Genomic DNA, 20,671 nt, shown 5'->3' with positions numbered 1-20,671 from the left:
AGATGAACCTTGGGAGGTTTCAGCATGTTCCAAGTATGACGATCAAGTGAGCACACACCAGCACAGCTTGAAATGGCAGATAGTAAGCATTAATCTCCCTAATAAATTCATTAGTCAGCCGTATGGTCTTGAAGGAGGTTTGTACACTCAGATCATAAATTAAGCCCTGGTTAGACATCAACCTTCTCTGACTTGGCTCAGCAAATCTCCCAGTAGCTCTAATGGGATCAAAAGTTTCTTCAGCCTTCCATAAGATCCTGATTTCCTTTGCCTAATTAATCTGATACAAAATTTCACAGAGTATTTTATGGTATAGTTTTTTTTTTTCTTTAAAGGTAACGCCCAATCTAACTTCTGTGGGCTCCAGGAGCATATTTACTGAAAAGAACGACAATGTACACAGTCATTCAGGATCCTGTGTTCCGGGGAACAGACCTCCCCCAGGGCATCTTTGTAGGGAGATTGGAAGAGCTCCGCTCACGTGGTGCTGAAGGTCAGGGTGGGCGCCGCTCATGCCCAGGGCAGTGGCCTCTTGGTCCAGAAGGCCAGCCCTCCATCCAGTTGTCTTTCTCTCTGGCTGTTCCTGGGTGTAGTGCAGTATCTCCTTATCAGGTGTTTTTAAGTTTAATTATGCATTATCCAGGCAATGCTCTGCATCCTCCATATACAGAGCAACATAGATTAACAAAGTGCAGGGGTACCTGGAGCTCCAGGGCTTTCTAGACCCTGCCAATGACTCCTCTCCTCAACCCTCAGTCTTATCCACCCTCCCACACACACGCCTTGTGCTGCCTGCTCACGTGAGGAAATCCCCTTGCCCCCTACTCTCTCGCCTTTCCACCCTGAATCACTGCCCACCTCTTTCATTCTCCCTCATCTCAACCCCTAGCCCCTATCCCTTCCAACTCTGCCATTGACCTCTGCTATTTACTAAGACCTTTCCAGATGGTCCCTTGTACTTTCTCATTCCCTCTCTACTTCTTTCACAACTCAGCAATTGGAGGTACAGGATCTCTGCATAACAGAAGTTGGTTTTGAAATATTTCAGAATTTAATCCTCCAGGGAGCTGACATCCACCACCAATTGGCAGATGAGAGCCACGATGACATGCTGAGTGTCTGTGACAGGCACAATTCTAGATTCTGGGGATACGGAGGTGAATGAAACAGAAAGCATCCTCACCTCCTCCATCTGACATCCTGGTCATATAACATATTGGTTTGTTTAACTGTTAACTGTTGCCAGATCTTGGGGATTTTTACTGAAGCTCTTTGAGAAGAACACAGCAATACTTTGTATTTAAAAACATACATTAAAAAAAATTAGGGTTTTTTTCAATGTGTTTTGATGTATCCATGAAGAGGACACACGTACCGGTACTCTATTGAGAATGTAATTGTCAACAAAAGGAAGATGAACAAGTGTTTAGATCATTCATGGTATCCTGCTGATGGATTTGCCCCTCCAATGAATTTTTAATACAAGTTAAAATCCCTTTCATCTGGAAAATTATCCTATTTTACACAGATAAATGCATTTATCTATGCCTTTCTTATTGTTTTTTGAAAATTTCACATGCATTTATTTTTCCATATTTTGCATGCAAAATGTAAGTTTTTAAGGGCAGAGTACAGAAGAGGGTATGGGGGTGTTTTCAGTTCTTTGGTCTGCTGGTTGTGTGAACTCAGAGGTTATAGTCAAATATTTAAGGATTTGTGTAGCTAGGCCCTGACCAGTCAGAACAAGTATGGCCTTATCAGCATGTACCAGCTGAATATAAGTCCCTGAGTGACCTCAGGAAACTCTTCTCTCAGCTAAAGGGGAACAGATTAGTTTGAATATCCACGTATTAGTATTCTGCAGACAAACATAAGCCCCAATGTATTTTGTTTTGTTTTGCTTTGCTTTTGATTTTGGCCATCCCAGTATTTTTGAAAATTAGAAACAGTGTGCATTTCCCAGTTTGCCACAGGCCCCACCACACTCTATTGTGTAACCAGCCATCATGCCCACCTGGTCCATGATGGCCTCTGAGTTTGTAGTCCCTGAATTGGAAGCTTTGCTAGGTCCCCTTTTCAGCGCTGACACTTCTGTCCTTTGTTCTTTCTCACCACTCTTTAATGTTGTGTAGTTTCTCCAGGACTCAGTCAGTACCGTGGGTGACAGAGTTAAGTACATTACTTGTAGATGTCTCTGAAGCTTCATTCCCTATCCTCCCCATGATTTGGGTCCTGGGTTCTGTTTAATTTTATTAAAGGGGGTATAAGAGAGTCAGTGACAAATTTTTTTTAACTGATTTGAAGTTCAAAGTTTAGACAAAAAGGGAATATGGACACAGAAACTCTCCCCTTTCCTCGTCTATCCAGAGAACTTTAACTTTCCTGTGGTCAGTTAGACCCAGCTGTCCTTCACTCGTTACATGATGTGTCACTCTGAGACCTGGGACCTGGGACCCTTTGCTGCAGAGCTTGTGCCTGGACAAATGTCTCCTTGAGCAACAAAATACAAAGAAACTATAAGGGACTAAAAATAACTGCATGCATTCACAGTTGGGGCAAATTATGGACAACAACATACAAAAAGACCAAAATGCCCAACTGCCATTCTGAAGAGCCGGGAGCAGGGTGGCGGGAGCAGCAGCAGGGTACTGCGCATGCCCCCTGCACACAACACCACCTAAAGGGTGGCAAACCACCTAAGCCACTCCTTTGGCCCAGCCCCTGGACACACCCCTAACCTCATCCCATGTAAGGAACCTGCTTGCTCCCCTTGGGGTGTGAGCAAGGGAACCCGAACTTGTTCTCACTTCCCCCTGTTGCAGCAGGGGCTCCAATAAAGCCTTGCCTGAATTTCTTATCTGGCCTCTGATCAATTTCTATTGATTAAGGAGGCCAAGAACCCTGGTCAGTAACAACTCTAGGACAGAGGGCCGGACTCAACTGCGGGATCATAATGAATTACTGATCTGGTTTGACTTACTTCTCAGGGTACAGTTTCAGGGTCTGAGCATGAAAAAAGAAGAGGGCAATTGTCCAGTTTCATATCATTTAGGACCCTGTTGTCATGGCCTGAGCCACCACCTCGGGGCAGCACAAGGTTGTCCTCAAATTTAAAAAAAAAAAGTGTTTCTCAAAGTGTATTCTCCAGACCACCTGCAATGGCGTAGTAAAATATCAATTCCTATCCTAGCTCTGTCCCAAATCCCTATGACCCACCTCAGAGTTTGCCTGCAGCTATGATTGAGGGTTCCTTGTATTAATCTCTCCACTCTTCTGCCTCGGGGCTTTCCTGGCTTCAAAGGAACATCTAAGCACTAGCAAATATATGCCCAGCAAGACCACTCTTAACCAATAAAGCAGAGGGTTCGGAGTAAATACCCCAGTTTCACCAGTCTTTGGTAGGGCAATTCTAAGCCATGTTCTTCAAGGTTCCTTGGAGGGTCCCAGTAGAACTGAGCCCGGATTGTCTGTGGCAGTGACCTGCTCGTGAAGACACACTTCTCTGCCTCACTTTCTTGCTCTCTTGTTTGTGCTTCTCCATCACCCTAATAAACCACTTACATCTATATGTTTATTTCAGCGTCTATTTTTGGGGAACTCAGATTAGGAGTCTTACCCCAGATGAGCATCAATAGAGTCATGGTGGGTAAGAAACTCTGGAGTCAAAGGCCTGGGTGCACAGCCAGGCTCCACCACTAACTAGCTAAATAGTTATTAACCACTCTGACTATCAGTTTCCTCATCTGTAGAAGTGGAATAACGATAGTAGCTACCTCATATGTTTGTTGTGAAGATTAACTGAGTTCGTATAAGTAAAGTGCTTATAATAGTGCCTGGCCCATAGTAAATGTATAATAAATACTTGCTATTATTATTATGTAATAAATCAAAGTTTCTCAGGTGGGACTCAGTAATGTGCTTTGTACATAAACTCACTGAGTGATTCTCATACACAATGAAATTTGAAAACCGCTGAACTAGAGACACAACCCTGGGCATTTCTGTTCACAGAGAAAAAGTTTGAGAAACCTAGTCTACCCCACACAATAAGCAGCCAAATGACATCTTTTGCAGAGGAATCCTTGAGGTAAAATAAAAGACTGCATCACTGTTCAGAGCACTGCAGAAAACAATGGTGGGTTATTCCACCCTTGGGGCTCATCCTTGGGGCTGAATTCATCCCTTTTTCATCCCTTGGTTTTAGTTGCATTCCCACATTAGACAAAATAAGTCCTAAAACACATTAGTTCTTTTAACCCAGTGGTTCCCAAAGTCTGCTCAGACCAGAAGCATCAGCATCACCTGGGAGTTTATTAGAAACGTAATTCTCACACCCCAATGTTCATAGCAGCACTATTCACAATAGTCAAGACATGGAAGCTACCTAATATCCATTGACAGATAAATGGATAAAGAAGATGTGGTACATATATATACAATGTAATATTACTCAACCTTAAAAAAAGAACAAAACAGGGCTTCCCTGGTGGTGCAGTGGTTAAGAATCCGCCTGCCAATGCAGGGGACATGGATTCGATCCCTGGTCTGGGAAGATCCCACATGCTGTGGAGCAACTAAGCCCGTGAGCCACAACTACTGAAGCCCATGCGCCTACAGCCCATACTCTGCAACAAGAGACGCCATCGCAATAAGAAGGCTGCACACCGCAATGAAGAGTAGTCCCTGCTCACTGCAACTAGAGAAAGCCTGTGCGCAGCAACGAAGACCCAAAAGTAAATAAATTAATTAATTTTTTAAAAAAAGAACAAAATAATGCCATTTGTAGCAACATGGATGGACATAGAGATGATCATACTAAGTGAAGTGAGTCAGAGAAAGACAAATATCATATGATGTCACATGTGGAATCAAAAAAATGATAAAAATTGACTTATTTACAAAACAGAAATAGACTCTCACACATAGAAAACAAACTTATGGTTACCAAAGGGAAACATAGGGGGAAGTGATAAATTAAGAGATTGGGATTGATATATACACACTACTATATATAAAATAGATAACCAACAAGGACCTACTGTAGAGCACAGGGAACTCTACTCAGTATCCTGTAATAACCTATAAGGGAAAAGAATCTGAAAAAGAATGGATATATGTATATGTATAACTGAATCACCTTGCTGTACACCTGAAACTAACACAACATTGTAAATCAACTATTCTCCAATAAAAATTTTAAAAAGAAAGAAAGGAAGAAAGGAAAGAAGAAAAGAAGGAAAGAAGGAAAGAAAAGAAGAAATGCAATTCTCAGTTCCTGCCCAAGACCTCCTGAAGTTTAACTGTGAGGTGGGCCTGGCAGTCTGTGCTTTTGCAGCCCTCCAGGTGATGCTGATGGAGGCTAAATTGGAGAACCACTGTCCTGTATTAAGGAAATTCTCTAAAACCTCTCTTCTTTTATTGCCAATGAGATACATGAGTCAGGATTTTTTCCAGAAGTGTTTCTTTCAATCAGATGCCAGCAAATGTGGTTTTTTAAAAAACGAAATCTCAACTCTGCTTAGTAATGATCATGACTAATGGGGCCCAAAGGTAAAGCATCCAAGGGTAATGTACTTGGACTTGCAGGAACACTCCAGAGTTTTGCAATACTAGGGATATTAGAAAAATATAATTGCTTACTCATAATAAGTCCTATTTCTTGCCTCCAGTTGGGCAAGGCATCTTACAGGTGACTTTCTGGTATTTAGGCCCTTCTGGCACAGAAAAAAATATAGAAAAAAAAATGGAAGAAATGGACAACTTAGGAAACTTTTTGATAACATTCAAGAGAAAAATGAGCTTAAACTATGAAGCAGAGAAAAGAGTGAAATGAATGTTTGCTTTATTTAAATTAACTCTCCTTCTGGAATGTTCACTGGGAAAAATAATCATAGTTCATTTCACCAATTTTTTATCCATTTTTGACCTTTTGGCCCATTTTCTGACTCATGACAAAAAGAATTTGGGAAGGAGGGAAACTGAGTTTTTCAGGTTATTTCTGGGACATTTTAGAAGATCTCTACTACCACTGTTACTTAACATTTATCAAATACAAAAATAGTTTTTGTGTATTTTCTTACTTAATCCTGACATCATCCCTATGATACATTATTATTCCCATTTTACAGATGAAGAAACTGAGGCACTGAGAAGTTAAACGACTTGTCTGAGGTCAAAAATAATAAGGGGGATTCAAACCCAGGCAGTCTGATTCTGTTGCTGCTAACTATTAAACCACAAGATAATGATTATTAACAGGCCATTTTTGAAATAAGCAGGAAAACTTAGAACACCACTTCTATAAAATACTAGGATAGACTTGAAGTTTTTAAAAAAAAATTAATTAAAAAACTTTTAGAGTAATTTTAGGTACAGAAAATTTGAGGAAATAATACAGAAAATCCAAGTATATCCTCACCCACCTTCTTCTAGTGTTAACATCTTACATAACCACTATACATTTATCAAAAAAAGAAAGTAAATTGGTACAACACTATTAACTCAGCTACAAACTTTTTTCCAATTTTACCAGTTTTTACACTATTTACTCTTTTTCTAGTCCAAGATCCAATTCAGGATTCCCTGTTGCATTTAGTTGTCCTGTCTCCTTAAGTCTCCTCAATTCATGAGTTTCTCAACATTTCCTTGATTTTCATAACTGACAGTTTTGAAGAGGACTAGTCAGGTGTTTTGTAGAATGTCCCACAATATGGGTTTGTCTGATGCATTAATTCATCATGAGACAGGGGAACTGAGTTTTGGGGAAAAAAACAGAGAAGTAAAGTACCCTTTGTATTAGGGAGGGTGTGACGTCAACACCACCTGTCACTGGTGATATTAACCTTGATCACATGGTTAAGGTAGTTTGTGCTAGGTTTTCTCTCTGCTGTGTTACTATTGATGCCGAAACTGGCCTCTGTACCCCAACACTGAATTAAATCTTAGAGACAGAGTTCTGGGTGAAGGTGAAAAGAATAGCTTTATTGCTTTGCCAGGCAAAGGGGGCCACAGTGGGCTAATGCCCTCCAAACTCTGTGTCCCAACCTGGAGGGACTAGTGAAGAGTTTTATAGTAACGGTTCAAAGAAAGTGTGATCAGCTCACGGACATTCTTCTGATTGGCTGGTGGTGAGGTAATCGGGAGTCAGCATCATCAACCTTCTGTTTCCAGCTGGTCTGGGGTCTACGTGCTTGTGGGCAGCATACAGTTAACTTCTCCCACCTGGTGGGGGTTTCAGTATCTGCAAAATAGCTCAAAGATATTGTTATGTGTATCCCTTGAGGGGGGACCCGCACCCTGCCCCAAGGCTGCACTATTGTTTCTCAGCCACTCCTCCCTGGTCTCTGTATCCTCTCCCTTCCCTGATTAGCAACTGTTTGAATCTGTCCATTGGAACTCAGGGAAGGTCATGGAGGCCAAATGAAGCCTATTTCCTGTAATCAAGAAATAGGGGACACAGAAAGGCTTTTGTGCTCAGGAGGCCCACAGGGTCTTGCTGGGTTTTACTATCTTCTCCTTTGCATGCTTTATTCACGGGATTCACGGGATTCACGGGATTCACAAATCCAGCCTGCACTCAAGGGAAGAGGATTAAGTTCCACTTTCTGGAATGGAGAGTCTACATTTATTAACTGAAATTCTTCTGCATAGAAGATCTGTCCCTTCTCTCCCATTTACTTACTTATTCAATCATTTACTTATATTAGTATGTACTCAGGGATGTTTCATTTATTCCTTGGGTCATCATGCAATATTACTGTTACTTACTTTCTTGGTCAGATTGTCCAGTTTGGCCATTGGGAGCTGTTGAAGTTTGGCACCTATGTCCTTTTGACATGCTCAATACGTGTTTTGGGGGGAACTTCTTAATTTCTGGAACTATAAAATGCTCCAAGCTAATTTTCCCTGTCCCAGCCCTTTCTCTGAGCAGCCCAGGTTCTCTTTACTGGAGAAGGGTCTTTAGAAACTGAGGTCTAGATGCTGGTGGTAGTCACTGCTGCTGGGCATCATTTCATCTAGGCCCTGTCAGCATGTAACAGGGAAGAGCCAAATCTGACTACATGTTGGATCTGTTTCTTTTACTTTAACCTTTGCTTCCTGTTGCTTTTGTTCACTAAAAGGATACTGTCTATACATAATGGCCTGCCTTGGGGAACCCTTCGCCTCTGCCTGAATGTTAAACCAAAGTGCCTTTGTTCAGGGAAACATCCTGACCCCGCCCACCTGTGGATGGCTGCAAGAAAGAAGAAATTAACACATCCCTTCCCTGAGGCGGGCCATTCCAGGGTACATATATAAGATCGTTTTTTTGGAGACTTTTGTCTGCCATCTTTTTGGTCTGCCATCTTCTTGGTCTGACAGCTTTCTGAATAAAGACATATTCCTTGCCTCAACACCTAGTCTCCATTTTATTGGCCTGTCATGCGGCGAGCAGAGTGAGCTTGGATTCAGTAACAGAATAAGGTGTTATGTAGAGTTCTTTCTGTCTTCAGTCTAACACTACACAAAGTACCATTTTCAGAAGTTATTTAGGTCAGCTTCATCCCCCCTCCCCCTTCAGTGAGGTTACATCACACATCTGTAATACAGCTAAATTCATTTGTCATAGTCAACATTCCATTCTGGGATCGATTTTTACAGTCCATTTATGCAAGGCTTTACTGAATATCAGGACTGTTAGAAACTATATAATGCTTTAAAGTTTACGGTATATTTTAGTGTATATGTGCTATATATCATTATTCAAATTATAGGCATTTTCTGGAGGAAAGTATCCATAAAAAGGAAAGTAAAATGAAATAAATAAAATGTCATCAGGAAGCTTATAGTCTGGAAATTTCCATAGTCAAAATTTTAGGATACTTTCTCCCAGAATGTTCTAGATGATGAACAAAAATGACATTACAAATTCACATTTTTGAACGTGCTTGTTTTTTTACCTTTACTATATCATTAACTTAAGAGAGTACTTTTATATTTAAAAACACAAATTAGAAAAAAAAAAAACACCTTTCTTTCCCTTTCCCCAGAAATTTCAGATTAGTAATTCGAGATGCAGGCAAATACTAATACATCCCTACAAATAAACAACTGGGACTTCTCCCCTCAAACTGAAATGATTAATACACCGTGTGCAAACATTAATTGTTGGTGTGAATTAAGAACTGAATCCTTGATTTAAAGATGCTATGCACACAGTGCAATCAAGAAAAGCATTTAACCAGATTTGTTCATGAATCCCATTGTGTGCCATTGAATAGCTAATTTATAATTGCATTAGTCTATAAAATAATCTATTAATAAAATTGGGAGTAACTTGGACAGAAATTCATTATCTCAGTCAACTGTGGACGCCCACTGAAAGGCATTTTGCCTGCAGATGAGGGGGCATGGTTTCCAGCACTGGGGAGTGCCAGGAACCCAACAAGTTTATTAATGTTAGTGGAAAATGTGAATGCATGTTTAATCTTCTTTGGTGTTAATTAGTGTTGTCTTTGGTTTATAATTTACTGAATTTGTTCTATAATTTACTGAATCGAAAAATCAATTGCTCATTGGTTTTTTAAAGGTAATTGCACTTTCTGCTAGCAGTGCTTGGCATTTGTGGAGAGAAACCTGGGCCCCTGAGCCATCATTGCTTTTCAGAACCCTTGCTTTCCCACTGCTGTTTGGACTCATTAAAGGTCAAGGTAGATACCCAAAGAAGCCATCCAGGGACTACTGTCAAGATTAGATTCAGAGATATCTAGAAAATCCATAACTATATGGAAGGGGAGTAAAAAGCCTGAAGTGAAGTATTCATTCCTTCATTCAGTCACATTCCTTCATTCAGTCAGTCATTCAGTCAACCAATAAAGCCATCATTGATTCAGCGCTGACCACACACCAGTCACCAGGCAAATATGGAAGTTAAACATCTGGGGTGTCCAACAACTGTGCACCACTTCCAGCTGTAGGGAGGATTAGGAAGAGGTGGTGGGGAGGGGGAGAAGGAGGAGGAGGGGAGGAGGAGGAGGCGGAGGGGGAGGGGGAAGGAGGAGAGGGGAGACAGGGGGAGGGGAGGGGGAGGAGGAGGGGAAGGAGAGGGGGAAAAGAGGAGAATAAGGAGAGGAGAGGGAGGAGGAGGGGGAGGAGAGGGAGAGGAGAAGGAGGGGTCCCTGTGCCATCACAGGCAGTACACCCCTGAGGGGTCAGAGAAGCAGATGCTGGGAGCCCAGTGCAGGTAGACATAGCTGGGAGGAGGGCTAGATGGGCTCCGCTGACCAAGTGTCCTCCATCTCTCCCGGAGCCGGCCCCAAGCCCCAGCAGTTTGCCTCTCCTCTCCCCCCAGCCCCTGAGCTCCAGGCACGAAGGCCAAGGGTCAGCTGACCAGAAGGGGGTCATCTGCTTGGACCTGTTGGGGAAACGTCACTGCTGAAATTGGAGTTGTTCAACAGCTGCAAAACCAGTGCTCTCAGCGCCTCCCAGGAGAGGATCAGAACGTTGGTGCGTGGACCAAACACGAGATGGACAGCAGGAGTTCAGACTGGTGGTGGTGGAGGGAGGGGCATGTGCCTGGCTCTCCAGCCTGGCCTTCAGACCTGGGGAGGGGGCTCCTGCTCCCCTTTCAGCCTGGAGGGTCCTCAGCCCCACCCAGCAGAGACTGAGAGCCAGTCCTGGGAGAACCAGTCCTCCCACATGGTCTGCAGCACTCCGTCTACAGCCTCTGCTCTGCCGACACATTCTCCCCAACAGAGCCTTGAAGAAAGGGTGCTTGTTCTTTAACCTTGTGCTGAGGAGGAGAGCCGGAAAGACATGTTTGCCTTCACAAGCAGCCTGGATACCCAAGGTTCCAGCTACAAGTGTGAGGTGGTGCCACCCGGCCAGTACTCCAGCTGCACAACTGGGTGGCCAAGCTGTTGCCTCCTCCACTGCGGGAGCCCACCCAGGCTGAGGCCGCCATCGGAACCAGCCCTGTACATCTCAAACTTCTTGTGTGTGTGTGTGTGTGTGTGTGTGTGTGTGTGTGTGTGTGTGTGTGTTGGCAGAGCCAGCTGAAGCTTTATTCTGAAAAAGACACTTGGATTGGCTTTTAGTTGGGGTCGTGGGCAAGAGAGGGAGCCCCAGGCAGTTGACTCCCCCAGGGGTGGGCTAAGGACGGGACTGAGCCTCAGGTCTTTGGTTCCAACACTCCCCTGCACAACTCCTTCTTGCAGGAGCAAGTGAGCGGGGAGGCTGGGAAGGATCGCAGGAGTCTTTCACTTAGGCAGGATGTCAGAGGACTCGAACACCAGCTTCCCATCATGGGTCTCAATCTTCTTGACAACCACAGCCTTGGAACTGGTACGGCTGAAGGAGCCAGAGCCCCCTCCAGAGCCCAAGCTGGACTGGTAGGAGCTCAGGCCATAGTTGAAGCCAGGGGTCCCATAGGCTGAGGTCAGCCCACCTGAGTACCCGCTGGTGGTCTTGGTGTGGATGCTCATGTTCTGCATCCCAGACTCCAGCCGGCTCTCCTCGCCCTCCAGCAGCTTGCGGTAGGTGGCGATCTCCACGCCCAGGGCCAGCTTGACGTTCATCAGCTCCTGGTATTTGCGCAGCTGCCGCGCCACGTCCTGCTTGGCGGTTCTCAGAGCGGCCTCCAGCTCGGCCAGCTTGGCCTGAGCATCCTTGATGGCCAGCTCCCCACGCTGCTCGGCATCAGCAATGGCGGCCTCCAGGGAAGCCCTCTGGCCTTTGAGGTCCTCGATCTCAGCCTGGAGTCAGTTGATGTTCTGGTTCATCTCGGAAATCTCCGTCTTCGTGCAATGGAGGTCATCCCCGTGCTTCCCAGCCAAGGTCTGCAGCTCCTCGTACTTGATCTGGTACATGGTCTCAGCCTCAGCTCGGCTGCGGTTGGCGATCTCCTCATACTGGGCCTTGACCTCGGCGATGATGCCATCCAGGTCCAGAGAGCGGCTGTTGTCCATGGACAGGACCACGGAGGTATCAAAAATCTGCAACTGCATCTCACGGATCTCCTCTTCATACAGTTGCCTGTAGAAGTTGATCTCGTCAGTCAGCCCTTCCAGGCGGGACTCCAGCTCTACCTTGTTCATGTAAGCTTCATCCACATCCTTCTTGATGATGACAAATTCATTCTCCATGTCTGTGTGCTTTTGGATCTCTTCCTCATACTTGGTCTTGAAGTCCTCCACCAGCCCCTGCATGTTGCCAAACTCCACTTCTAGCTTCAGCTTCTCCTGGGCCAGGGTTTTCAGCTGCTGCCGGAGGTTGTTGATGTAGCTCTCAAACATGTTGTCTATGTTGCTCCGGGCTGTCTTCTGCTGCTGCAGGAGGTTCCATTTGGTCTCCAAAATCTTGTTCTGCTGCTCCAGGTGCCGTACCTTGTTGATGAAGTAGACGAACTTGTTGTTCAGGGTCTTGATCTGCTCCTTCTCCTGGGTGCGTACGACCTGGATGTTGGGGTCCACTTCCAGCTTGAGGGGGCTCAGCAGGCTCTGGTTCACCATGACAGGTGTGATGCCCCCCAGACCCGGGGCGGGCCCCACTGTAACCTGCAGCCAGACTCATGCTGCTGCCCAGGCCACCCCGGAAGCTGCTGCTGCTGCCCACCCAGGAGAAGGCCGAGGAGCTGATGCGGGCGCCCAGCCCACTGGTGTACGAGTGGCTGCTGAAGGACCGGGGGCCAGAGGTGGACAGCTTGTAGGACTTCCGGGTCACCCTGATGGACATGGTGGGGGCTGGAGAGGAGGCAAGGAGGCCGAAGCACACAGACTCAAGGAGTTGTGAAGCTGCTCCTAGGTCCATCTCAAACTTCTTGTACAGTGGAACCCTTGGCCTAGAGTGCTGGTTCTCAAGCTGAGCTCTGTGGGACTCCTGGAAGGGGTCCAGGAGGTACCCAGGGCATGGAGGACCCTGGAAGGAAACCCAAGATTCCAGGAAGAATTCAGGGAACTCTGGAAACATATTCCTCTTGTTTTCCAGCCCACGACTCACTCCTAGTTTGTCAATTGTAATTTTTGTGTTCCCCTGTGTGATTTTTGTCATCAAAATAAAAATCAGAGACCCCCTAATCCATGTCTACAAGAACAACAACAGATTTGGTCTAGGGTTAACAAGCACTCACACATACTACTGATGGGGAAGTAAATTAATATATCTTTTCATGAAGGGTGGTGGAAATTTGACAGTACTTAAAGTGTGAATATTCTATTATCCAACAAGTCTGATTCTCAAATATATCTTATGAAATACAATTGATTTTTATTATTTGTGAATTCTGTTTTTGCAAATTTGCCTACTCACTAAAATTTATTTGTAGCCGCCAAATCAGTACTCATGGAGCTTTCATGGTCATCCATGGACATGGGCAGAGCAGTGAAAACTTTGAGTCAAGAATTGACTGTATTCCTACAGATGTGAAAGAAATCCATGTTTGTTCAGTTATTTCAACAAATATGTGTTGAAAGTAGCAACATAGACATTTGGAATTCATCTATGAAGCAAACAGAAAAGGCACTTTCCCTTGCAAAACTTACATTCTTAGCAGAACAAGAATTATCGCAGAATTGTTTGAAAAAACAAAAAGTAGAAACCACCTCAATGTCCAATGAGAGGAGAGTGACAGCCTATAGCCCAGCAACCCCCTCCCAGGTGTATCTCAAGAGAAGTGAGGAATGTCCAAAAAAAGCACATGTACAAGATTTGCTCTTAGCAGCTTTATTTATAATAAAAGGATAGTTCAATTATGGTATATACATATAAGAGAACGTGCTGCAAGCATTGAAAATGATATGGGTATAAATTCATTGACACAGACCAAGTCCAGGACTAATTGTTGACTGAGAGAAAAACTAGTTTCAAAACTGTGTGTGCTCAATATCCTATGATAAACCATAATGGAAAAGACTATACTAAAAAAGGAATGTATATATATGTATAACTTAATCACTTTGCTGTTCAGCAGAAATTAACACATTGTAAATCAACTACACCTCAATAAAAAAATAGTGATTAAGAAATTAAAAAAAAAACTGTATGAACTTTAGGCCCCAAGTCTGTGAAAATGTATAGTCACACACACACACACACACACACACACACACACACACACACATTTGTAGAGAGCTATTTGGAAGGTGTTTACAAGGGCTTTCTTTTGGTAGTGGGATTTCAGAAAATTTGTACTTTGTTATTTTACCTTTCTGTACTCAGTTTTTTTTTGTTTGTTTTTTAAATTTTTGGCTGCATTGGGTCTTTGTTGCTGTGTGCTGGCTTTCTCTAGTTGTGGTGAGCAGGGGCTACCCGTCATTGTGGTGCACCAGCTTTTCAGTGCGGTGGCTTCTCTTGTTGCAGAGCACGGGCTCTAGGTGCGCGGGCTTCAGTAGTTGCAGCACACGGGCTCAGTAGTTGCAGCACACGGGCCCTAGAGCACATGGGCTTCAGTAGTTGTGGCAAATGGGCTCAGTAGTTGCGGCTTGCGGGCTCTAGAGTGCAGGCTCAGTAGTTATGACGCACGGGCTTAGTTGCTCTGAGGCATGTGGGATCTTCGAGGACCAGGGATTGAACCTGTGTCCCCTGCATTGGCAGGTGGATTCTTAACAACTACACCACCAGGGAAATCCCTATATTCAGTTTTTAAATGCTGTGTTTGTGAATGCTTCAAATCTGCAGTGGCCTTGCTTTCAAGGGTTTACATGTTTTACCAGCTTATCTTTTCCAGGAGTTTCTCTGGCCCAAATAGTTCCCAGGTTCCCCAGGGGATCATATATTTATCCTTCAGGGAGCCCTTATTTGGCTGGTTTTTCAGCTTATAGTTGAGAGCAGGACTTGCCCCCCACCAAAGTGTCCAGGAACCTTCCAGAAATGTCACTTCTCACCCCTCCCACCCAGTCCCCAGGAGGTGAAGCTCCCATCAAGCTGGGTCCACAGGCTGACCTCAGTCTCTTCAAGAGCCACCACCCTAAGTAGCAAATTGAGGCATTTGTTCCCACCACTTCCTGTGCCCCACCCCCACCAAGGGAGCAACTCAGCTCCTGGTTTTCTTTAAGATTGAGAAATAGGTACCAGGGAGGTTGTGCTCCTCAGGCCCCTGGACAGCAGCCCTAAGTCCCAAATGCAAATAGCTGTGTGGGGGTTGTGCTGTCACCAGCTTCCCAGCATCCGGCAGAGAGGGCAGACTTGGGCCTGGGATGACTGAGGACTGGGGGGCAGAGTTGGTCCCAGAGGGGTCTGTGACAATCTTTTGAGCTGTCTTGTTAAAGACCCATTTGTGTGTGTGTGTGTATGTGTGTGTGTGTTTAGTGCTACTCAACTCAACTGCTTCTCCAGTCACAAAGGGAGGTTTTTGTTGAGGAAGCAGGGCCCTGGCTCACAGCATAAATTCGAGCTCAGGAGCAGCTGGTAAATGTGAGGACAGACACTCATTCAGGGGCCGAACCTGTGCTTGAAATGTCTACTTAGCTATTCAGTCAAGAGCGACGTATCAGCCTCTTAGCCAAGCCGCATGTTCTGAGACGCATCTGAGCTATTTCTGAAGTAGATAGAGGCTTGGGGGCACCTGGCACCTCACATGATCAGTGGGAATTGGTATCACAGCAGCTGGGCCTCTGCACCCCACTTGTTGTCTCCTCTCTAGTCCCACGGTCCCCTGTGTGTGGGCTGAGCTCAGCTGTTTGTCCCAGTACCATGTCAGGGTACAGGCCTGAGCACTGGTTCTCCAACTTGGCTACATGCTGTAATCAACCAAGATATTTTAAAGAATATTAGGGCCTGCAACCCTCCTCAAAAGAATCTAATTAAACTGTCCTGGGTGTGAAACCAAGCAGGACCCTGTGGAGCTCCTGGGTACAGAAGCCTTTCTGTGTCCCCTGTTTCTTGTCTGTAGGGAACAGACTCTAGCCTCCATGACCTTCCCTGAGGGCAGGTTCAAACAGCTGCTAATCAGGGAAGGGAGGGGATGCAGAGACAGGGGAGGAGCAGGCAAGAAACAATAGTGCAGCCTTGGGGCAGGGTCCTGGTTCTGCCTTAAGGGAAGCATATAACAATATCTTTGAGCTCTTCTACAGAACTAAAACCCCCAACATATGGAAGATGGTAGCATTCTTCGTTCCAGAGAAGGTCACAGTTTGATAATGTTGAGAAGCTCATCAGGAGACCACTTGAGGTCAGATTAGAGGACTGCAGGCCCTGTACATACCCTGATCCTTATCAGCAACTCTGCCCTTGAACCACTGCTATAAAACTCACCAAGTCCTCCCAGTTTTTGTGGCATGCATGAGCCCACTGTGGTCCCTTTGCCTGGCAAAGCAGTAAAGCTATTCTTTTCTACTTCACCCAAAACTCTGTCTCTGAGAGTCAATTTTTCACTGTGCACGGAGGCTGAGTTTTCGGCATCAGGTGCAGCCTGAGCATCTGGAGTTTTAAAAACTCCCCAGGTAACTACGATATGCAGCCAGGTTTGAGAATCACTCTCTTAGAGGGCACATTGTGGAACCAGATTATACATGGGGGTCGCACTGACTTCTCAGAGGTGCCTCTGACCCAACCCAATTGGAAGCTTCTATGAAAATCCCTTGTTCAGAAAGACTCAGAAATTAGAGGATCAACTTCTCATAACCATGCTGTTCACAGCATGGAGGCAAGAGCAGCCAGGCACAGGGAATAGCAGCAGTGGAGGGGCTGCAGCCAGGCTGCCCGCCACCTGCCATCAGCTGATCCCAAGGACATACCTGACAGCGAATACAGTCTTGTTTCATGTTCAGAATGGCCAAAGCAAACATACTCCAGGACGTGTTGGAGCCAACTGACGACATGTACAAAGTGGCAGTTTGCTCCAATTACAGTGCAAAAATGGAAAGAATGTCTTCCAAAAGGTGTTCTCTATGCCTTGTGCATTGTTGTATACATAATCTTTATTTCTCACAACAGATGCCTCTTTCTGCAGTGGAGTTGCATTTAGCACCGAGATACAGGGTGGGCTGAAGGCCAAGGACATTCCCAGGTAGAAAAGGAAGACCTTGCTCTCATCACATCAGTCAACAGATCCCCTCACTCCCTCTTCAGCTTGGCCTTCCAGCAAGAAGCCCCTCATGACAGTAGCTGTGTGCTCTCATTAGCAGATACCACTTTATATCTGAAGCTGTGTTTGCTATAATGTTGAAGACTCATCAACTGATTTCCAAACTCAGTCTCCATTCTCAGTCAAGGAGTCATGGTGTTTGCTTTTCAAAAGCAGTTTCCTGAGGGCAAGGAAGGCAAGACGTTTCCTCCTCCCTGCAGTTGGCCCATCCCTCATCCATTCAAGCTGATGCAACAATTAGCTTTGCTACAGCTTAATCTCATTTCAAACACTCCACCCAATGCATCATTAATTCTCAGTGTTGCCTAAATCATCAATAAGCTACAAAGGTTTTCCCAAGCTGGCAGCCTTAGACCAAATACCATCAGAAACACAGAGGCTTCCTGTGGACTTAAATGTAGTTCAAGGGTTATGAAGGAGAGGAAAATCTCAAAGGTAGCTTTTTTTTTTTTTTCCTGCGCTGCTCAGCTTTCTTGACAAGGGATCAAACCTGCAACCCCTGCAATGGAAGCCTGGCGTCCTAACCACTGCACCACCAGGGAATACCCTCAAAGGGAGCTTTTTTGAACCCAGAGGTTATATTGCAAACAAAAGTGATATTTAATGGAGTTTCAGCTCCAAGAAGAAACCCTTGAAAATACCCCCTTGTTCTGGTTACTGTCTTTGTCTCCTTTACCTTTTCCTCCCACATTTCCTTGGTAAGGAAACTGAGCAGGACCCTGTGGGGCTCCTGGGCATGGAAACCTTTCTGTGTCCCCCGTTCCTTGTTTATAGGGAACAGACTCCAGCCTCCATGACCTTCCCTGAGTCCCAAAGGGCAGATTCAAACAGCTGTTAATCAGGGAAGGGAGGGGATTCAGAGACAAGGGAGGAGCAGTCAAGAAACAATAGTGCAGCCTTGGGGCAGGGTCCTGGTTCAGCCTCAAGGGATAAACATTAACAATATCTTTGAGCTCTTTACAGAACTAAACCCCCCAACAAATGGAAGATGTTGGCATTCTTCATTCCAGAGAAGACCACCCAAGGCCAGATTAAAGGAACCCCAGAAGCTGATCAGTAGATCACCTGAGGCCAGGTTAAAGGAGTGCAGGCTGTGTATACACCCTAATCTTATCAGCAACCCCACCCTTGAACCTTTGCTATAAAACTCCTCACCAAATCCTCCTGGGTGGGGACACACAGTTTTCAGGGCAGAAGCCCACTGTGTCCCTCTTTGCCTGGCAAAGCAATAAGGCTATTCTCTTCTACTTCACCCAGAACTCTGAGATTCAATTCGGCACTGGTGCACAGAGGCTGAGTTTTCAGCATCAGTGGAACTTAAAGTCCTTGAGTTTTACTCATAACATTCCCTCAGGTATGTTTCACTTTGCCTGTGAGTCTCTCTGGAGAGTACTGATTATAATTAGAACATTTCCTCAAAATTCATGGAGAAACTCCATAGGACCCTGCAAGGTCATGGGGAACTCAAGTTAGAAGAACAATATGTAATGTCAAAACTTCAAGCAAAATCTCCCCAATTCTCATAACTTCCTCATGCTTTTAAAACTTCTCTTTCTACTTTCCATTAAACAGCTTCTGAGAATAAAGCCCTTGGCTTTTTGTCATCATTTGGCCAAAGAATGAGAATTGACATTTCTGGCTCAGTTCCATTTTCCTTGACTTCTCTGATGATTTCCGGCAGGAATGGGGAAAGGACTTCTTTGAGAGGAAGACACCAAAGTTGGTTGTAAGCCACTGGATCTAAGGAGTAAAAGGCACCAGTCCATGAAGGGCAGGAGCTATTTCCAGAATGTGAGGCGAGAGGGAGAACAGGGATGGTGCTACAAGGTCTCATAGCCCTCTTTGCTCTGATCAGTTAAGGAAATACTGGGCTGCTGAGGGTGAGACTCAGAGGAGGACTAATCCTGCCTAAGGCCCTGCTGTACCCCCAGCTCAGGAATTTATTTTTCATCTCAGGGCAGCACAAACTCTATCATATCTGAATGAACCAGAAGAAACTGGATTCTGAGGCCTTTCAAAAAGTCATGTTCAGGGATTTTCCTGGTGGTGCAGTGGTTACGAATCTGCCTGCCAATGCTGGGGATGTGGGTTCGATCCCGGGTCTTGGAAGATCCCACATGCCACAGAGCAATTAAGCCCGTGCTCCACAACTACTGAGCCTGCACTCTAGAGCCCGCAAACTGCAACTACTGAGCCCACGTGCCACAACTGCTGAAGCCTGTGTACCTATAGCCCTTGCTCCGCAACAAGAGAAGCCACCACAATGAGAAGCCCACACACCGCAACAAAGAGTAGCTCCCGCTTGCCACTAATAGAGAAAGCCCGTGCATAGCAACAAAGACCCAATGCAGCCAAAAATAAATTAATTAAAAAATAATAATAAAATAAATTTATTTTTTAAAAATGTATACTTAAAAAAAAAGTCACGTTAAAGATTAAAGTCAACCCCAAACACAGAGCCAGAGCAAGTTAGGTCTCAGTCCACCTTTGACCATAACCAGCCTGAACTCCAGCTCTCAACATTTAAATGAATGGGCAAACCAGTTTCACAAAGCTGTGGACAGTGCCAGGACATGACCCCAACTTTCCTGACTTCTGGTCAGAGGGCTGTACGACTCTTCGGTTTTCTTTACATGACATTCAGATTGGCATTAGTGAATAGTGTACCTCTGTCTGGTGATGCTGTTCTTGCCCTGAAATGCCCCCTGACTTTTGTCCATCTACCTGTCTCCTACTTATCCTTCAAGATTCAGCTCAAGTGATGCCTCCTTTAGTCTTCTCTGGCCCCAAGTATGGATCAGAGATGCTCTGGGTGGCCTCTGTGCTCCCCACATTCACAGCACTCACAGTATCACACTGGAGCCCCCTCCCCCCCGCAACTGTAACCCTCAACAGCAAAGATCATGACACCTTGATTTTACAGAAATGATGCTGACACCACTTCTGACATGAGTTGGCGGCTCATTCCTGTCTGGGGAGTGATAACATGAACAACGGCAGCATCAGCACAGTGCATGCCTGTAGGCATGTAGTGACGAGTAGCTGTGCCTTATGGGCCCTCTGCAGCCTGACGGTCTATGCAGACGGCAATGACAGTAAGGTATCTAGATAAAAACAAATAAAAACATGCAAGTCTGTTAAGCAAGATCCCCATGTTGTGAAAGCCCGTTTTCCAGAGGAGGATAGGGAAGGGGAGCTGAGATGATGTCACCACTCATTTCAAGGGTCTTATCATGAACCCACATGCTTGTCACTACACCTGCTGTCTGCTGGTCACTAAGACAAGAAAGGCTTTATCAGTAGAGTCTTTTTTCCTCTGTCCCTTCTTAAGATGAGTGCGGGTTTCCCTGGTCTGCTACCCAATGTCCTACTGTCTTAGTGGCCGAGGTTAAAGTACAAACACACAGTAAGACTTATCACTGGAACCATTAGCATTGGATCAGAAATGTACCCAAAGGCTTGTTGGTCGTGAGACCTGTGAGTCAGTCTGTGCCCATTAGAGCCACTCCCAGGTGAGGACTGGCCTCCCCCGCCCCCTCTGCTCTGATTAGGTAAACAGTTGGCCTCATCTTCTTGCCTGAACTCAGGCAACCAGAGAAGAATTGTCTAGAT

General features: G+C 45.2%; 1 protein-coding gene across 1 annotated transcript; it reads right to left on the bottom strand.

The window, feature by feature from the left end:
- Positions 1-11,237: 11,237 nt before the first annotated feature.
- LOC101286308 (keratin, type II cytoskeletal 8-like) lies at positions 11,238-12,726 on the bottom strand. The gene is given in 2 exon segments (XM_033405441.2): positions 11,238-12,521; positions 12,523-12,726. Coding segments are annotated over 2 exon segments (1,473 nt in total). The 5' UTR covers positions 12,712-12,726.
- Positions 12,727-20,671: the final 7,945 nt, after the last annotated feature.

Source organism: Orcinus orca, chromosome 10 (assembly GCF_937001465.1).
Source record: "Orcinus orca chromosome 10, mOrcOrc1.1, whole genome shotgun sequence".
Classification (NCBI taxonomy): Eukaryota; Metazoa; Chordata; class Mammalia; order Artiodactyla; family Delphinidae; genus Orcinus; species Orcinus orca.
This window is presented reverse-complemented; position numbering and strand designations above follow the sequence as displayed.